This window comes from Rousettus aegyptiacus, unplaced genomic scaffold (genome assembly GCF_014176215.1).
Source record: "Rousettus aegyptiacus isolate mRouAeg1 unplaced genomic scaffold, mRouAeg1.p scaffold_m13_p_11, whole genome shotgun sequence".
Classification (NCBI taxonomy): domain Eukaryota; kingdom Metazoa; phylum Chordata; class Mammalia; order Chiroptera; family Pteropodidae; genus Rousettus; species Rousettus aegyptiacus.
The window spans coordinates 73,839,473-73,857,401 of record NW_023416286.1 but is presented as its reverse complement, the minus strand read 5'-3'; the positions used below and the strand labels follow the sequence as shown (position 1 = coordinate 73,857,401).

General features: G+C 35.8%; 1 protein-coding gene across 3 annotated transcripts in view; it reads right to left on the bottom strand.

Moving 5' to 3' along the window:
• TBC1D4 (TBC1 domain family member 4) overlaps positions 1 to 17,929 on the bottom strand; it is a 156,956-nt gene that overhangs the window by 50,708 nt on the left and 88,319 nt on the right. For 2 of the 3 annotated variants that reach the window (XM_016149361.2, XM_016149362.2), the window contains exons 2-5: positions 14,504 to 15,091; positions 13,007 to 13,096; positions 9,819 to 9,923; positions 4,069 to 4,201 (exon numbers count right to left, since the gene is read on the bottom strand). In XM_016149361.2, the coding sequence (XP_016004847.1) occupies positions 4,069 to 4,201; positions 9,819 to 9,923; positions 13,007 to 13,096; positions 14,504 to 15,091 (916 nt within the window). Of the gene's footprint in view, positions 1 to 4,068; positions 4,202 to 9,818; positions 9,924 to 13,006; positions 13,097 to 14,503; positions 15,092 to 15,931; positions 16,385 to 17,929 lie in introns of those variants that run through there. The other variant, XM_016149363.2, reaches the window with a different exon arrangement.

Here is a 17,929-nt window from a genome sequence, read left to right as displayed (position 1 = left end):
ATTGAGGATTAAAAACAGTACCTATCATATGATTTCACTCATATGTGGGATATAAAACTGAAAGGAACAAATGAACCAGACAAACAGAGACTCATGGACATGGACAACAGTTTAGTGGTTACCGGAGGGAAGGGAGGACGGGGGAGGTAGGTAAGTGTAAAGGAGGTTAAATATATGGTGACAAAGAAAGATTTAACTTTGAGTGGTGAACACACAATGCAATATACACATGACATGTTATTGAATTGTACATTTGAACCCCATGTAATTTTAACTGATGTCACACACAAAAAAAACGTTGTGCCTATTTTTTAGCATTTCTATATGGATTAAGTGAGCTTATATATGCAAAACACAATAGTGCCTAGATATAATGAGTCCTATAGAAGTATAGGCTTCATTGTTTTTACTTTGATTCTTACTATCAAAGAGCATCACCTTACCTTATGCTCTCTTCACCTGATGTCAAAGTCAGGGGTAAAATAAAATCATATCAGAAGCTGTTATCTAAGGCCTTTGAAAACAGCCTGTGTGAATCTTTTTTTCAGTCAACATAGATCCTTCCTTCCTTCCCTTCAGATATACATATACCTCGAAGCTAGGGAAGCTTAAGTTTCAGAATCCCTTCAAGATTTGAGGAAGGGCCCTGCTAATTCTGGATTCATAACTTTTATTCTTTTTCTTTAGAAAGCTCTCTAAAACTATAAATACTTCAGAGCCACAAAACTGAGGTCCAGCCCTATATACATATACACAGAGTCCTCATCTGCGATAGCTCCCTGTGATAGTATGCCAACTTCTAACAGACGGTCTACTGATATGAAAGTTTAAAACTTCTTTTCTATAATAAAAAATATATTTTAAAACACACCTACAATGTAGGTTTAAAAAAGAAATACAGAGTTGCTTTTTTACCCCTAAGTGTTTAGCTTTGTCTACACAGAAATCTTATTTCTATAGCATAAGGTTTAAAAACTAAAAATTCAAAGAGGAAAATATTACTTATCATTATTCTATTAACATTTGAGGCATATTTGCTGCCATTTTTTCTTTTAAACATGTATTTGCTTTATATTTTATTACCCAAGTAATATAAGTTCTACATTCAAAAAATATTAGGACATTATAGAGCTAAATTTGCCTTGCATAGACATTAGAAACAGTAGACAAAGGCATGAAAAGAGATTTGTATAGATTTAAATTATCTTCCCTAAAAGACTTAATTCCAGGGGGAATGATAGTAATTTTATAATGAAAGATCCCTGAGACCACACTAAGGCTAACATAACCAGTCATAAAACTTATCAACATCGTGAGCCCCATGATATCGCACACTGAGGAGGAGGCACCCCTGATCTACAGTGCTGTTAGCAGGGAGGAGGGACTTTGGTCCACAGGTGAGAAGACATCAGACAGGCTGAACTGAGGGATGGTCGGCAAAACAACTGAACAACACTCGCTGGGCATGTAAAGGTCATTAAAGACGAGGAAAGGCTGAGGAAGAGCTGTAGACTGCAGCTCTACACAGTGTAGGAGCTTGACTGGAATCCTTAAAGGAACAAAACAAAACGAAACAACAAAATAAAACAAAACAGGACATGAGTGAAAAAACTGGCAAAGATCAAAAGAACTGTCTACTTTGGATATTAATATTGTCCCAATGTTAACGATGGGGAAGGTTGGGGAGGAATATTTGGAAACTCCTTGAAACTTTTCTGTAAATCTAAAAGTGGACCCAATTAAAAAAAAATTTTTTTAAAGGAAATTTTCCAGATATAGCATCAAAGTATATGTGTTATTCAGCAAATTATTTTTTCACTCAATAATATGATTTGAAGGTGTGTTCAAGTTGATAAACAGTTGAAATTCATTCCCATTGTTACATCGTATGAACATACTTCAATTATGCTAGTGATGGACATTTAGGTTGTTTCCAGTTCTCTATTATTTACAAACAATACAACCTTGAGAATGTCACCTTCTGAACCTATATAAGAGTTTCCCTTATTAAGACATGGAACTTCTGGTTAACAGGCTATGTGCAATTTTAGGCTAGTGAGTTTCTATTAATTTTTCCCCATAATTGGCTATACTAATTTACACTCCCAACATATCACATAAATGTACCCCTACAATTTCACCAACAGTTAATTCGATGAGTATCTTATTGTTATCTTCATGTTCATGTCTCTGACATATAGTGAGTTTGAGCATACTCTCATTTTTATTATTGGACTTTTGATCTCCTTTTCAGAGGAGTGATTTTTAGTAGGATTTCCAGAATTTCCTCTGACAGTTTTATCTTTTTCTTATAGATAATAAGAGTTCTTAAAAATTGTGAATACCAGTCTCTTATCTCCTCATTTGTCATTTATCATTTAATTTCCAAGGAAGCAGTTGTTGTTATGTAAAAACTTTATATATTTTTAGTTGAAACTGTTGGAGTGACATTGGTTAATAAAATGAAACGAGTTTCAAGAGTACAATTCAAAATATGTATATGTATATTGCACTGTGTTCACCACTCAAAGTTAAATTCCCTTCTATCACCATGTATTTGACCCCTCGACTCCAACCCACTTCCTTGCTCCACCCCCCTTCCCTCTGGTACCACTAATAAAACTTTAAATTTTTATAAAGTCAAATCTGTGAATGTCTTATAATAGTTTTTGCATTTTTGAGTCTTAATGAAGATTTTCTTGTTTAAGGACATAATATTCTTATTTTCTTTTAATGGTTTTAATATGTTGTTTATGTACACTAAGGACTTTGATCCATCTACAATGTATTTAAGTAGGATAAGTAAAAGGAATCTTTTTCTTTGGATAGCAAATTGATCCAACGCCATTTCCTGAGTAATTCAGCCTTTCTTCCACAGATTTATAATATTCCCTTTACCATTTTTATTAAGGTTATATATATTTTAAAATAATGCTCCTTTTGTAAAAGTTACATGTATTTTAAAATAATATGCATTCTGTAAAATTAATTTTAATTGTAACTAAACGTTCCATTTTTATAAAGGTTATATATATATATGTTTGAAATAATTTGCTGTCTGTAAAATTATAATAACAAATTTTAAAATCTGAATATTACATTTAAATAGTCTTTGGTCACAAAGTTGAATGGTTATTCAATAAACACTGCTGTTCATCATCAGTTTTGCCATTTGCCTATGATTCTGCTGCCTACTGAACAGAAATCACAATTAGGATTTACAATGACTAGACCTGCTTTGTTCTGGAGTTTATATTCTCCCATTGTAACACCTATCATACTGAATTGCATTTATATGCTCATGTGCCTGTGTTCTACTCTAGACTGTAAACTTTCTAAGGCACAGTCCACATCTCAATTACCTCTGTGTTCCCAGCGCCTAGCACATTGCATGGCACATAGCAGACGCTTAACAAGTATTTCATAAATTGTTTCTTCTCTCCTGTAGTAGTTTTCAACCGTTTTTGTTGGTAAGAGACAACAAAAAGAAAGGGAAAGTGAGTCAGAGTCACCTCTCCTCCTGCCCCTCACCAGAACACATTTTTTAAAACCTGCTCTATGAAATCACATCAATTATCTATCATTTTCAAATGTTCTTCAAAAGTCACACAAGTTTCATTCCAGTTCTAAACTTTAGGAAAAATGCATACATCACCAAGTGAGAAGGGAAAGAAAGAAAGACTTTGATAAAAATACAGTTGACATTCTGAGATGGTTTTGCCTCTCCTCATTCATTTAATAAATATTAGGTCAGTTCATGCTATGTACATAGCACAGTCTTCAGAACTGTGGGAAATGCAAGCCCCTTCCTTGAATTTGCCCTCAGGAAAAAGAAATTAAAAATTAAAAGGACAGAGAAATAAAGTGTTGGGGGGGGGGGTATGGAGGGCGGGGGAAGCCAAGTACCTAGGAGAGACTGACAGCACAAATTCGACTGGACATGAGAAAGTGTTCTTTGGGTTCTTGCTTCACCTCAGAACAAAGAACCATTCAATGACAGTAGCAACTTCCTCACTTCCCAAATGCCAAAGCAAACTTCTCTTTTGCCAAGGCCAAGTTATACTGTACCTTCAATCCTTTCACAGAGCTTATGCAAAGAGTGCATAGGGCAGGCCTCACACAGCTTGATCTGGGTCTTGGCACTCTGCAGGGCGGCCGCTGTGCTGAACGCCTGTTTCAGAGTCAACATTACCTCATCCACCTACCAGAAGAAACAAAACTTAGGTCTATAAAAGTTTGCTTTCATGGTAACACATTAAAATCCCAACAGCAATGTCAGATTCTGTTGACAATGAATAAATAATAAATATGAAATTTCGATGACTACCGAACTGGTAGGGAGAAAATACTGTCTTGAAGTTAGACCTTCAATTATACATGTAATTGAAAACTAGATGAAATAAGATCATTTTAATGTGTATAATATAATACTGGTCTGTTACTTGAATGCTATTTTTTGAATCTTACTAAGTAATATGCTATCACAGTTTGATAGTCAATCAGGTCTCTGTTTAATTAAGTAATTTACCAGATAAAGATCTCTGGAAGTTGTGTCTGCAATATATAGGGAGCAATAAAATAGGTTTACTCTTCACTTGTGTTAATAGGTATCCTATTTACTTTATCCTTCGGGATTGTTTTTAGTGTAAAAACAAAACGTATTTAAGCAAAGTTCTGGGGGGAAGTGAGTTCAATTTAAATAACATTGGAGAACTCAATGGAGGTTGCTGATCTTATCTCTATGGCTTCTCATTTATTATCATTTCACTTCTGATTTGTGACACTAAGAAGTTCTGACATGTTGTCTAACTGCTCGGTCTGAACACTAGGGCAGCATCTTAAAAACTGCCATCAACTTTCTTCCTTGCTCTCCCAATAATTCAGTAAATAATTTTGAATCCAGCATTCTAGTATTCAGGTTGCTACTTCAAAGTTAGCTCATTCCCATGCACTGTTAAATCAACTTAAGGTCATGTCTCCTTCTCTATGATACAAACATCAGTGTAAGGTGAGCTTTTCCCATACGCTGCCTGAGATCAAAATCTAAAATCTGCGTGGAGAGCTACAGAATACTAAGAGCCTCATCAGAACCAGCTTTGATATTGAAAATCATTACCCATTCTTGTAAACTGCTTTTTGAAAGACTCTTTTTCTCCTTCCCTTATGGCATGAATTAAGAATAATCTAATATTTAAGGGATTTAATCTACTTCTACATTTGAGTGTATAAAGAGCCCATAATAAAAAGAAACTTTATTCTCCTAATATTATTAAAAGAAGAAATCAAACACTAAGAGAGTCATTATTCAGTTATGTTTTATTATATTACCAATTTTTCTTATGAATAATTTTACATCACTCCATGAATAAAAATGAATTATACATAAAACTTGTTCTTTTATATTTTAAAAGTAAAGATTTCTACTTCTTTAAAATAAAAGCACTACATTTAATGCCTTTGCATTTTTATTTCATTTGCCTTGTTATATACATAAAAAAACAATTTTAATCACTTATGCAGATGTTTATTCCTAGTTTCTTGTTTCTCATTTATTTAAAGCACTGAAGGGGTTACTCATCTGCCTAGCTTTGATATAGGTTTAATATTTGTTATTTAGTAATACTGCCTTGTAAAAGGCCTCCAATGGAAATACAAAACTTTTAGGTTTTCTTGTCTATTTCTAGGTGAAACAAAAGACCATTTCAATGGTGTCTGAGATGTGCCTGTCAATTTCTTTCAGCCACAAATATTACTAAAAATTGTATTTGACTTCTGGAATTTTAAATGCTTAAATTTTTTTAATCTGTCATTTTTCTTTCCAGACAGCCTATGAATTCTATCATGGGATCAGAGTAACTACAAGTTCAAATTATTATACTATGAATAACTTAATTATTTTAGTCTATATACAACAGCAACAACAAAAAAAATCATAGGTCTTATTCAAAGGTTAAAAGTAAAGGAATGGGCAAAGATAAATCAATCATAGGCAAACAAAAAGGAAGTATTCTTAACATTACTACCGGGCAGATGTAAATTTCCAGTGAAAAGCATGAGATGAAACAAAGAAAGTCAATTTGTGATATTTAAGTGAAAATCCATAATGAAGATAATGCTCATAAACATTTATATACCAAACTTAAGTATTTTATAGCATTTTAGAATAAGTCTAAGAATCACAGAATGTGTAAGGACTTAAAAAGATTATCTAGTCTAATCATTTGGGAAAAAATTTAAACGTGGGTCTGAATAGCTTGAGTCTTTTTTTTTTTACACTTTCCCTAGATATTGTTGTCTGCATCATCTGTGGAGTTTTATTTTTTCCTTATCTATAAGTAATGGTAACTTCTACTTTTTCACACATCTTAAACCAGTTTTGGAGAAGGCAGTAAAGGTATTTTCTACAAATCTCAAGGGTTCGTTAAACAAAATTAAGCCACCTGCCTGCAGCTATTTCCAAAGGAAGGAAAGAAGAAGGAAGGAAGGAAGGAAGGAAGGAAGGAAGGAAGGAAGGAAGGAAGGAAGGAAAGGACGGAGGGAGGGAGGGAGGGAGGGAGGGAGTGAGTTTGTGAGTACTGGCTGTCCAAGCTTCTAGTGTAACCCTCTGGGTCTCATTAGAACACTATACTATTTATCAATTCATAGCAATTGCTATGAAGAAGTAAAAGGAAATTCTAGTTGCATATGCTTTGTTCTCAGAGAAGTCAGCAGATGTGGTTTTGTAATACTTTGTCTTACACAACTGCCTAGCCACATCAATCATAACACTGCTTATACCTATGATACTTAATTGACTGTTTTGTTCCATACATCAGCTGCTTGAGTCAGCCTCTGTTATACAGGAAGTTTATAGTTAATTTTTCTTCTAGCTTGCAGTTCTGATGCCTCACTATTCACTTAAGATGCCTTCTGATAAAATTAGAGTAAACAGAGTCTCAAAGGTTCCAGCATGGGGCTCTTCTTACAAATAATGGTGCCAAAACTGAGACTGTGATCCAGCTTCAATGTGAAAGGAAGAAATTCTCAGCCAGTCTAGTCTGTTACCTTAGTCACAGAACTTCTCAGAGTAGAAGAATGCAGCACATTCTCAGACTTTCTACTATGAATCCATTTCCAAAACTTTCTCTACACCCATGAGGGTAAAATGAACATACTAACAACTACAAACAAAACGAAACTTGTAAATGAGTTAGAAATAAGTTTATACATGATCTTCCTTTTCCTGCAGATTATCCAGTAATCAAAGATTAAGCAGCATGCAGAAAATGAATGTCTGAAGAGTAATGCACTCCGTCACTCAAAATGCACTTTACGAGCACCTGATACCCTAGAAACACTGAGGGAATGACAAGAATATGAATAGCCCTAGCCTTTGAGATTCACAAGTGGAGTAAAAAGTTGTGACAAATAAATAAGTGTGGGGATTTGTAGAAATTGTTAAGAGATCTGTGAACAAGGTGTAGCAAGAACACTGACAGCAGAGCAACTAAAGGAGTGAATTTCTGGAAAGAAAAAAAAGGCATCACTAGGATGTGATAACTAAGCTGGATCCTAAGAAGTCCATGGTAGACAATTAGAGGAAGTGGATTCGGCTCACAATACAGCAAGAGCAGGCCTGCTTCACATGCAAAGAATGAGAAAACAGAAAGCATGGCGCAACCTCCTTCGTTAGTAGCAGCGCAGACCCTTGCAGCCCACATGGTCACTTTCCTCAAATGACAGCATAAAAGCAGTGAGTCCTGGCGCTGGTGTCCTCTGACATGGCAGACCTCTCCATCCATGCGAGGAGCCAACAGTGACTTCTAAACCTCAGCTGCACTTCTGTGAGCCTTCGCCATTCACTTAAATTCTTGATTTCATATGTCCCAGGCACGATCTATTTGCTGATTCAATGGCAAACCAGATGAAAGCAACATCACACCAATTGTCACACCAGCCTCTGAGGTCTGGCCTAGAGAACAGCATAAGGGACGATGCATGAGGACATCGTCATAAAAAGGGGAGGCATTCTGGTGGAGACTGGACCAGCATCAGGAAGTCCCTGCAGCCATGCTAAACAATCTAGGAGGTATAAACTAGCTTCCAGTGAGAAAATTTTGTAAGAAACAAAACTATAGCATAATGCACAAAGTAGACAGATGACAGGTTAAACGAGTGGCAGGGAGACTAGTTATAACACTAATATAACAGTCTAAGAAGATGAATGTCCATAATCGGAGTGTAGACGGGGGGGGGGGGGCGGGGGAGGAGAGATGGATATGAGATATTTCTACCTTAGGATTTAGTGAAGAGTGGATGTAGAAGATGAGAAAGAATGCATTATGGTTTCTAAACTGAGAATTTGGGTAAATGAAGCTGCCAAAATAAAATATAGAATATTTTACAGGTTTTGGGGAAGTAGAAGAGTAAAGGATCCAGAACATGGTATGAGAATTAGCCTTAGATGAGAAGAGGGTCAGGGGAGGGAAGGAGAGAGGAGTGAGCTGGGCAGGGGGTGGGTGAGGAGTGCGGCATGGGTGGCAGATCATCCTACATTATCATTCTCTACCTAACTCTGGCATGGTTGGCATTTTCCAGTATTGTATCATTGGTTCTCTTTGGCTTTCTCTTAACTTCCCCCTGGGTGCTCACCCATTCCCATGCCTTTGAGTATCATTCACATAATAACAACTCTCAAATTTCCATCTCGAGGACTGAACTGAACCTATCATACAGTGGTCACCTGGACAGAAACACATGAACTTTTCAAATGTGTGGTGAATTAGTCAGAGTGAGAACAAAACTCAAATGGAACTCTCTTGAGTAAGAAATTGACAGTGATGACAGTGCTATTATATTCCCTAGAGGAAAAGGTTGCGACCCAAAGGGCACTAGTCAGAGAGTACCTTTGTACCAATTCACTCTCATCACTTTAGTATTTCTAAACTCATTATCCACATTGGGAATATGGAAGGCAAGAGTTACCAGAAATGACGGCACCATGCGCTAAGGAAATAGAGAATCTGTCCTGGTTTATTTGTACATGTCCAAGTGACATGTGTTTTCCTGGGAGAAATGCTTGTGGCAGCATTATATATCTAAAGAAATATTTCCTTCAAAGAATGGTGACATATCTAAAGGTTTGTGTTAAAAATGGTTAGGAGAGATAACACAAGTTGAAGAATAAGTAAAAAATTTAGGGGAAAATATCAACATACTCTTAGTCACTCAGATGTATTTCCTCATCTGTCTTTATTTTTCTTCTCAAACTCCTACTGTGCTTATAAATGGGGCAGGGGAGAAGTAGGGGAGTGTTGAGGAGAAGAATTGACTTTCAAATTCCAAAGAAAGAAAATGAAGGCCAAAAAAAAAAAATAAAAAAAAAAAGCTCATAAAGAATAAAGCATTTTAAAAATGACAGAAACTATTGAAAGAAAAAAAAATCATTCTCTGCTCTATTGAAATAAGCATCAGCTACTCTGAGATGTTACAGCAATTAAAAGAATAAGAGGTTGGTGGCCTTCCCTACCTTCTCACATGAGCACTGGAAAAAGTAATAGCTCTTCTAGTGTTAGCTGTTTCCTACCTTTTAAAAATACTTCTGGTAACATGATTAGATTTGTTAAACTCAAGGAAGTCTCCAGGCTTAAAAATTACCATAACAATTTGGTTTTTGTGTTTGTTTTCCATTGCTGTGATACTTTGAAGGGCAGAAATATATTTTTAGATGCCTTTTTTCTGCACTGACAGCGTTCTGTGAGGCTTGGGTTCATAAGCATTGAGTCTCCATTAGCTGAATGCATGGACAGGAGCAGAGGGACAGCAATCACACCACTTACCAGAGATTCACTGGCACACTGAAACACGTAGCAGATATACTGGCTCAACCCAGGCTCTGGTGACTCCCGACAGATAAAGCCAAAGTGATCAACATGCTTTATACCCTAGCAGAGGAGAAAGAAGTACAGTATTATAGGAACACGTTCTCTTAATCAACACTATGGAAATCGATATCAGTTCTATGCTTTTACACGTCTATGAATTTCTCCTTATAGCACTGTGAAATGAGACATATCGTCATAGCAAAATTATATGGTAGCTTTTTGATGCATAAAATAAAATGTGAGAGCAAATACTCAGATTTGTTTGTTCGTTTGTTTTTCAAACACTCTGTTTAACTCAGGGCCACAGGAGGAAAAATACGATGGCATGATCTACTGTCTCTTATAATAAAACTGCTACTTGGTGTTTGCAAGTAATAGAGTTTTCAATTTATTGGTCTTCTTAGAACAGGCAGTATGATTCATCATCATAAATCCTGTTCTTGTCTATGTGAGGCTAAGAACCAGAAAAACTACACTGACAATGCTCTAATTAAATGTCATGCAATTCCCTAAAGTGTGTATTAAAAAGACTAGAATATTTGTCTACTTATAGACATTTTAGGAGCCATACCTATTAGAAGACAATACATGAAAGAAATTATTATAGATGTTAATTATCCACATTCACAAATCAATCACTGTACTTTCTGAATGCCAGCTAAATAACCTCAACTACAGTCCATAAAAAATTCGGAATCATCTGGGAATCTATATCAGCCTGAATATATACATACCAATTAGAAGACAATATCTTGTTATTTTAATAGCAAGCATAGGACTATGAAAAGCCAGGTAGGAAAAAATTTAAAGTTGTGCTGTAGTGAACCTAAATCACAATGACAAAAAGAAATTGGCTTTGGAATCAGACAGATCTGTGCTATAATCTTAGTTCAACCATCTACTAGGCGTAAGACATCATGCTCAGTTGCTGATAATTATTTCTGAGGCTCCATCTCTTGTTATAAAATAGTAGTAATGGCACCTACCATAAGGAATTTTTGAGATTTAGGACTAAGAAATATCAATTATACTTTTTGGTACATGTGATGAATAGTAACCACTATTTTTGTAATAATAAGCTCAACCTATCCAATGGACATGGAAAAAGGAAATCAACTCTGATAAAAAGAAACAAGTCAATAAGGAGGAGTGAAGTTATAATTCATGAGGTGATAGCTCCATCTGGTATAACTCGTTACAATGAAAGAATATCATCTACTAGTTTAGTACTAAATGGGAAAAATTCATAGAACCTCGTTGGCTCAGTGAGTCTTCAGGCAATGGCACTATTTACGGTAAAGAAAACCACTATCTTTTTCCTAATGCTTGCCAGGGACACAGCCCTACATATTTTGAAGAAAGAAATACTTAGAGGTATGCATGTTTTTAAAAAGCACAGTTTCTGAATGTGGCCACATTATATCAGTTCAATTCTGTGGAAAGAAGGAATAAGAGCAGGGCCACTCATTGAGGAGTAGAGGTTGACCTGACAATTCCTGCAATCAAAGATATTTCCCCCATATCTTTTGTTTAATTCTTTTTCCGGACCAGAATGTCAGAATAGAAAGCTTGCTTTAAAAAAAAAAAAAAAGAGAGAGAGAGAGAAAAGCAAAAATCACATTCAAACTGCCAATTTTATACGTTTGAGTTGGCTGGTTCTTCCCCTCCCCTTTTTTTCCCCTTTAGGTGTTCAATGAGCACTGCTAGTCTTCAAAGGGTTGAGGACTGTGGGGGTGATAGGCACAACTCTTTAGGATGACTCTTCACGCTCTGGGGGACAGGAACTTCACAGGTTTGTACCCCACTCTCCCCAGTATTTGGCACAAGTTCCTACATATAGAAATAGCCATTCAACATTTATTGAATACCTAAGTGTTAAGCTCTGTCTTAATATATCTTATTCTGATGCCCTACAGAATAAGACACCTGCCCTCACATAGCTTATAATCTAGCAGGGACCCTCAGTAAACAGGTAATTATAAAAATACTCAATAAATACTTTTTCTGTTAAAGTAAATAACTTTTCTACTTAATTTTTTATCCTTTAAATAAGGATTTATAAATTTTCAATATAATCTTCTTATAGAGGGATACTCTAAGTTATTAAAGTATAAAATTTTTATCTTCACAACATAATTTTATGTCTCCATATAATAAAACAAATATTAAAACAAAACATTAGAAGTAAAACAGCATTAACTGAAGGTGAGGTGAACGATTAACAAGATATACAAAAGCTTGTCATTTTTGAAGAGAAGAATGTCTGAATATCATGCCTATGGGAATGCTAACTCTAAAATTTAAGAAATAAAAAGGCAGTCTTGATTTTTCAACATTAAAATACAGGAAGGGCTCTTGGTGAGATCCAGGTCCCTGAAGGTTCATCTAAGTCACCTCTCTAGGAAAGAGGTTAATCCTCTCTTCCAGTGACCTCCTCAGAGGGATCCTTGCCTTTTCAACCTTCGTACCCCTGTGTTCCAAAATCTTCAAAAATTCCTTCCATGTTCAAAATATGTTTAGGTAGCTCTAACCTTTGAATAGATATTCTAAATTATTATTATGGTAATTAGGAGATTAGTTTGTGCCTAATATGAACTTGTACATATTTAGCTGTATCGATTATTTCAAAAACTTTCAAATACACGGTTTGTGAATTAAAAATAAACAAAAGAACACAAATATACCAAACCCTTCTTTTCAAAATTTATCATTTATATTAATGGAAGTTGAAAGTACTAGTTCTCCTTTCATTACCCACCATGGTATGAAAAGCAAACGTGACTCAGTGATACCCACAAATCCCACTGCCCAAGATTGTGAGGAACACTATCTGTGAGGTATTTTCAAAAGAATTTCCCACCACAAAAACTCCATCAGTGGAAGGAATTTGATGAAGTAATGCTACAAGGAGAAAAGGATTGAGAAAATGAGGACAAACTATTATGATACTAAGGGCCCTAGACGGGATTTTGTTATTGGCGTAGACACAAACGCACGTACACTCTTAGTTTAAGACGAATCCACTTAAAAATTAAAATTTAGAAAAATAGTAAAAGTTGAAGAGGTATAAGCCCAGTTATTTTAATTTAGAAAAAAAGGTTTAGTTGGTTTCTTGAAATACTACGATCTACTTTAATACATACCTGTGAACAAGAAGAGATCTCTTTAAAATTCTTTTCAAGTACAACTGATTTAGTGTCTGGACTGATAAGGTTAATCTCAAACCGCCCAACCTTAAAAACAAAAACATTCCAATTAATTTCAACTCACAAGGACCTAACATCTTACTTTACAATTAAATATTCAACTACTAATATAGATCGAATACTATGGCCATATAGTCACACGTCACATGTGCTTCACCATCCAAACCGACCAATATTTCAACTCCAAGCATTAGCTGTCTCATAACATTTCTTCCTTTTGTTTAAAAATCATGAGAATTAAGTAGGTCTTAATTTACAAGAGACAAGAAACCATTTTTTTTCCAGTTTAAAAGCAATTGTCTTTTCAAAAAATAAATGCAACCTTTCCTTATTTCGTGATTTCTAAAAATACCAATTAGTTAATTATATTTACAATCATACTTTCTCTTGAATGGTCAACAAAAAGATATATTTGCCATTGGGAAAATAAGTTAAAATTTTTTAGAATAAATAACTGTTTAGAAAAATTAACAGCAAACACTGTGGCTAAGGAGAAGAATAAATCTGAAAGCCTGAACAGGGGAAACAGTTAACATGTCCCCAAAGAAAAGACTATAGATGCTTTAATTACGTGCCTAGAATTATCAAAAACAAAACAGAACAAAACAAAACAAAAGAACTCATGAACTTCCGATAAAGCAAATATCACACACAGAGAATGTTTACCAAGGTATGCTTTGGAATTTCCTTCTACTGGGTTCTTTATAACAGGATAAAGGACAGCCACTCATTTTTTTCAAGAAAATTCAAATCTTACAAGTTGAAGATTAAAGAGCCTTGACAGGGTTTTCTTAAAAATTAAGTGCTTTTAAGTGGAACTTGACATTTTCCATACCCTGTACAACTTCAAAAACTACTTTTTAGAATTCAGATGTACTTTTTACACCTGTGATAGAGCTTGTGCCAAATTATTTTAATCCCTGATCCAGTCAATTATCAGCCCAATGGTGTTTCTTTAACCTTCTCTTTTGTGTGTATTCTCATGTGAGACACACTTGTGAGTCTCTGCACTTTGCTTTGTTCCTCTCTAGAAAACTTTCTTCTCCACTCTCCAGAATTACATCTTAAAATCCCCTATAAAATTGACTTCTGCAGTTAGTCAAAAAACAGCAACATTTCATTTATTTAGGAAACCACCTAAGGCAAATTGCTGATGATGCTACGAGTAACCGTCTACTCTTACTCCTTCCACCAGCCTTCCGGGATGCTCCATTATTTAATTGCTTTTTCCTCCATCCGTCCCTGCCCTGGCCCCTCATTTCTTACAATCCACATTCCACGCCTGCCTCTCAGCCCTTCTCCCCTTTCCTCTGCCTTATCAGTTTCCCAGGGGTGAAGAAATCAAAGCTGGATTATTGTGGAATGAGGAAGTGGGAGGAGCTGCTTCTAGCCCTTGATCACGAACCGCCCAAGAGCACCCTGCCGGGGCAGCACCTGGAACAGCATGGTCCTGTTCTTCTCCGAATCCGAGGGCTGCACGTGACTGGGCGCGCTGGCGTGTCTCCGTCGTGGCTGTGGTTTTTGGCTGTTCTCGTGAACTTTCTTTTGCAGGACTCCGGTGACGCTGCTGCACCGAGACCGGAACTCTTGCTGTTCATCAAAGCCAGAATCTTCCAAAATCATCTCGGGGAAACAAATTCGAGAGCTGGACAGCCCAGGCTGGCTGGCCGTAGCTGGTAAGGCAGGGAGGGTGTAGGTGACAACATCCCCTTCCTCCAGGAGAATGTCTGTGAGCGAACTCGGCCCCTCAACCTCGAAGGCCACCGGGTCATTGCGGGCGTCGGGGCCGCGCTGCTCGCCCTGGATCCTCAGGCGCTGCTGCTCGTGCAGGCTGAACTTTTCGATGCAGTCGTCAATGAGGCTGGAAGCGGCCTTCTTGTGCGTCACGGTCACCTTTCCGCAGTACAGGACTTCGAACTTTTGAGAGTTGTAAAAAGCGTCCTCGTTGTCTTTGCTGGGTTTGGCATCCTCTTTCATGGCAGCTTTAGACAACTGCCTTATGCTGCTGATAACATCAGGAACCTAGAAAAGAATTAAAAATCTTCGTTTCAGTTGATTATTTAGAAATAACTTATGTTTACATACACCCGTAATTATCACCCAGAATCCATGTTCCTACTAAATGATAAAATATGGAGAATGACAGTCAGACCCAACATAAGATAAAGCATAACTTAAATTACTTTATCAGACATGAATGACTTAAAGGTAAGATTGACATTTAATGATATTAGTATTACACTTTCCCATTTTGAATGTGTTCATTTCCCCAAAACAAACACCATGAGACGATACAGTCCACTGTCAACCTTTAATAAATCATAATATATCCTTTAAGTACTTCCAAATGTTATTATGAAGGGTCAAAAGTTTTTTAAAATTAAGAGAAAAAATAAATTATAAAAAGTATAATGACTGAAAATCCGTGAATAAACATACATAGATAGATAGATATAGATAAAAGTTATTATGAGCCTCAACTGAAAGGAATCAATTTCAACAACAAGCATAAAATAAACTTTCTAGATGAACAGATTAAAATCCAGACACCCTTCATCAGCATTAGCTATCACCAGGGAAGGCGCAGACTACGACTGTAGAAAGGTGCCATTATACACCTATCAGAATGGCTAACATCAAAAAGAGAAAAAATTGCCACCAGATTGCTGAATGCCATGCTGTTGTTTCTCATTAATTCTCATAATTAGTTATCACACTCCACAAAATTCATTGGTACAGAAAAATCACATTCTGCCTGACTTCAAAAGAAAACAAATTCTACAACACAATAATATTTAAAGATCTAAGCAAACACAGGCTCAGGGTAAAAATCTAGCTCATTAAAAGCACAAGGAAAGATACCTTCAGTCAGGAATCCAGTCAAAAGTCTTTCTCCAAGAGCCCTGAACACACCAAACTGATTAATCCTCAGTGTCAGCCTTCTGTTGCACTTAATAAGTTCTCTTTCTTTTTAAATAAGTCAGCAGTTATTCCATTGTATTTGTTAAAGTCCACATTATCACTATGCAGCCAATTATAAAACTTTCCAGGAATAACCGTTATTGCTTCAAAAGTAAAGTATTTCCTGACTCTGCAATCAGGAAACACACTGATTGTTCAGGACTAAAGAACAGAAGCTTTAGCTTTCTTTAAAAAGAAACATTTTAAATTTGATAACCATTCTCTTTCTTAGGCTGTTTAAACAACCACAAGTGTCCAGTACTCATTAATAATAAAAGAGAAGATTATAATACATGTCATTTTTCCTCTTAAAGTTCATTGATAAACAGATTAATGTCAAGCAAGCATTTAAAATTGAATACTAATATGAATGTGAAAATAAGCTTCTTAAAACGTAGTTAAAGAAAAAAACTGGGTAAAGCCTTTTATAATTGATATGAGCTTAACTACTTGATTTCTTATTAATCTTTATAATAATTATAGTAAGCACAGCAAGATTTAGAAAAATACAAAAAAAAAAAAAACAGGGAAAGGTGTAAAAAATTTAAGGAAAACACCAGGAAACACTTCAAATAAACTAAAAAAACTCCCTAATAAAAAGAACTAACAATTTAATCTAGTCTCAATCAAACAGAGACAGCATGGACAGGAAAGAGATTTGCTTCGAAAGTAATGCATTCCTTTAGGGAGAGGGTAGATTTCCTTCCTAATTATGTTTTACTTAAGAAACTATTACGATCAAATCGGCATTTTGAGAAGAGAGTAATTTTTGTCATTTAATGTTTTATATCTATTTGGCTTTTCTAATCTCATCTTCAGCCAATGGAAAGCGACCAGAAGGTATGTATTACATCATGAAACAGCTCACTTACATTAAGGAAGCAGGAGCTATTATCTCAGAACCCATGAGGTTTTCCAGCTTCCAGTTACTTTGGAAGCACGGGCTGTGCTGCCGTTTTTAAGGTGAGGCTGTCTGGCAATCTTTATAGGAAATAAAACGAATTTTTACACCATTTTCACTTTTATCCAAAAGCACTTAGCGATTCTTCGTATTTAGTTAAAAATATAAATTATTATTTTAAGGTATAGTTTGCACAGTATAAAGAGGTCTAATTTTCACTAGGTGTAGATTCAGAATCAACTAGAACAATTCAGTGATTTTAAAATTATAGAAATTTAAAATTAAAGGTGCCCTTTGAATCACTTGGTCAGCGCTATCTTGTTTTACAATGTGGAAACAGTTTACTTCAAACATTAAACCAATAAAGAAGAAAATAATGAGATTACAAGAAACCAGACTATTTGTGGCCAAAGAAAGCAGAGTATCTCTATGATTTACACGACAGTCATACAAGCTGCTTGGTTTTTGAGTCTTGGGTGTAAGCCAGTTTCCTCTCAGACCAGGCTTTAATCTAAGGATATTCTCAGTCGCTTGGCTCCAAACTCATTGTTGGCTCAGCTCCTTTCTAACTGCTGCTTTCTTGGTGACTTCTGAGTTAGCTCAAGCACCAGAAAGAGGAATTTCTTAAACCTTTCAGCTAAGTTCTCCTATCCTATTCACTAATTATATCATTAAATTCCTTCTCTAGAAGATATGCCTTGTGCCTTTATGACCATTCCAACTTTGCAAAAGAGATCATATGTAAAACATGCAGGTAACTCACAGGAGAAAATCTGGGGAATCATGTAATTTGAGTTAGAGAATGAAATGTCCTCAGTCGCAGCTGAGTTTGGTGCTAGAGGAAAAGATAAGTATGACAAGATAGAGATGGGGAGGTGATACGAAGTCAGATGAAGGCTAGATAAGAGCAGTCCTTTTCAAGTTCCCTTTCAACACTAATAATCCATTATTTTAAAAGTGGATCAGTCCACAACATGGCACATTAGAAAAGTACATAA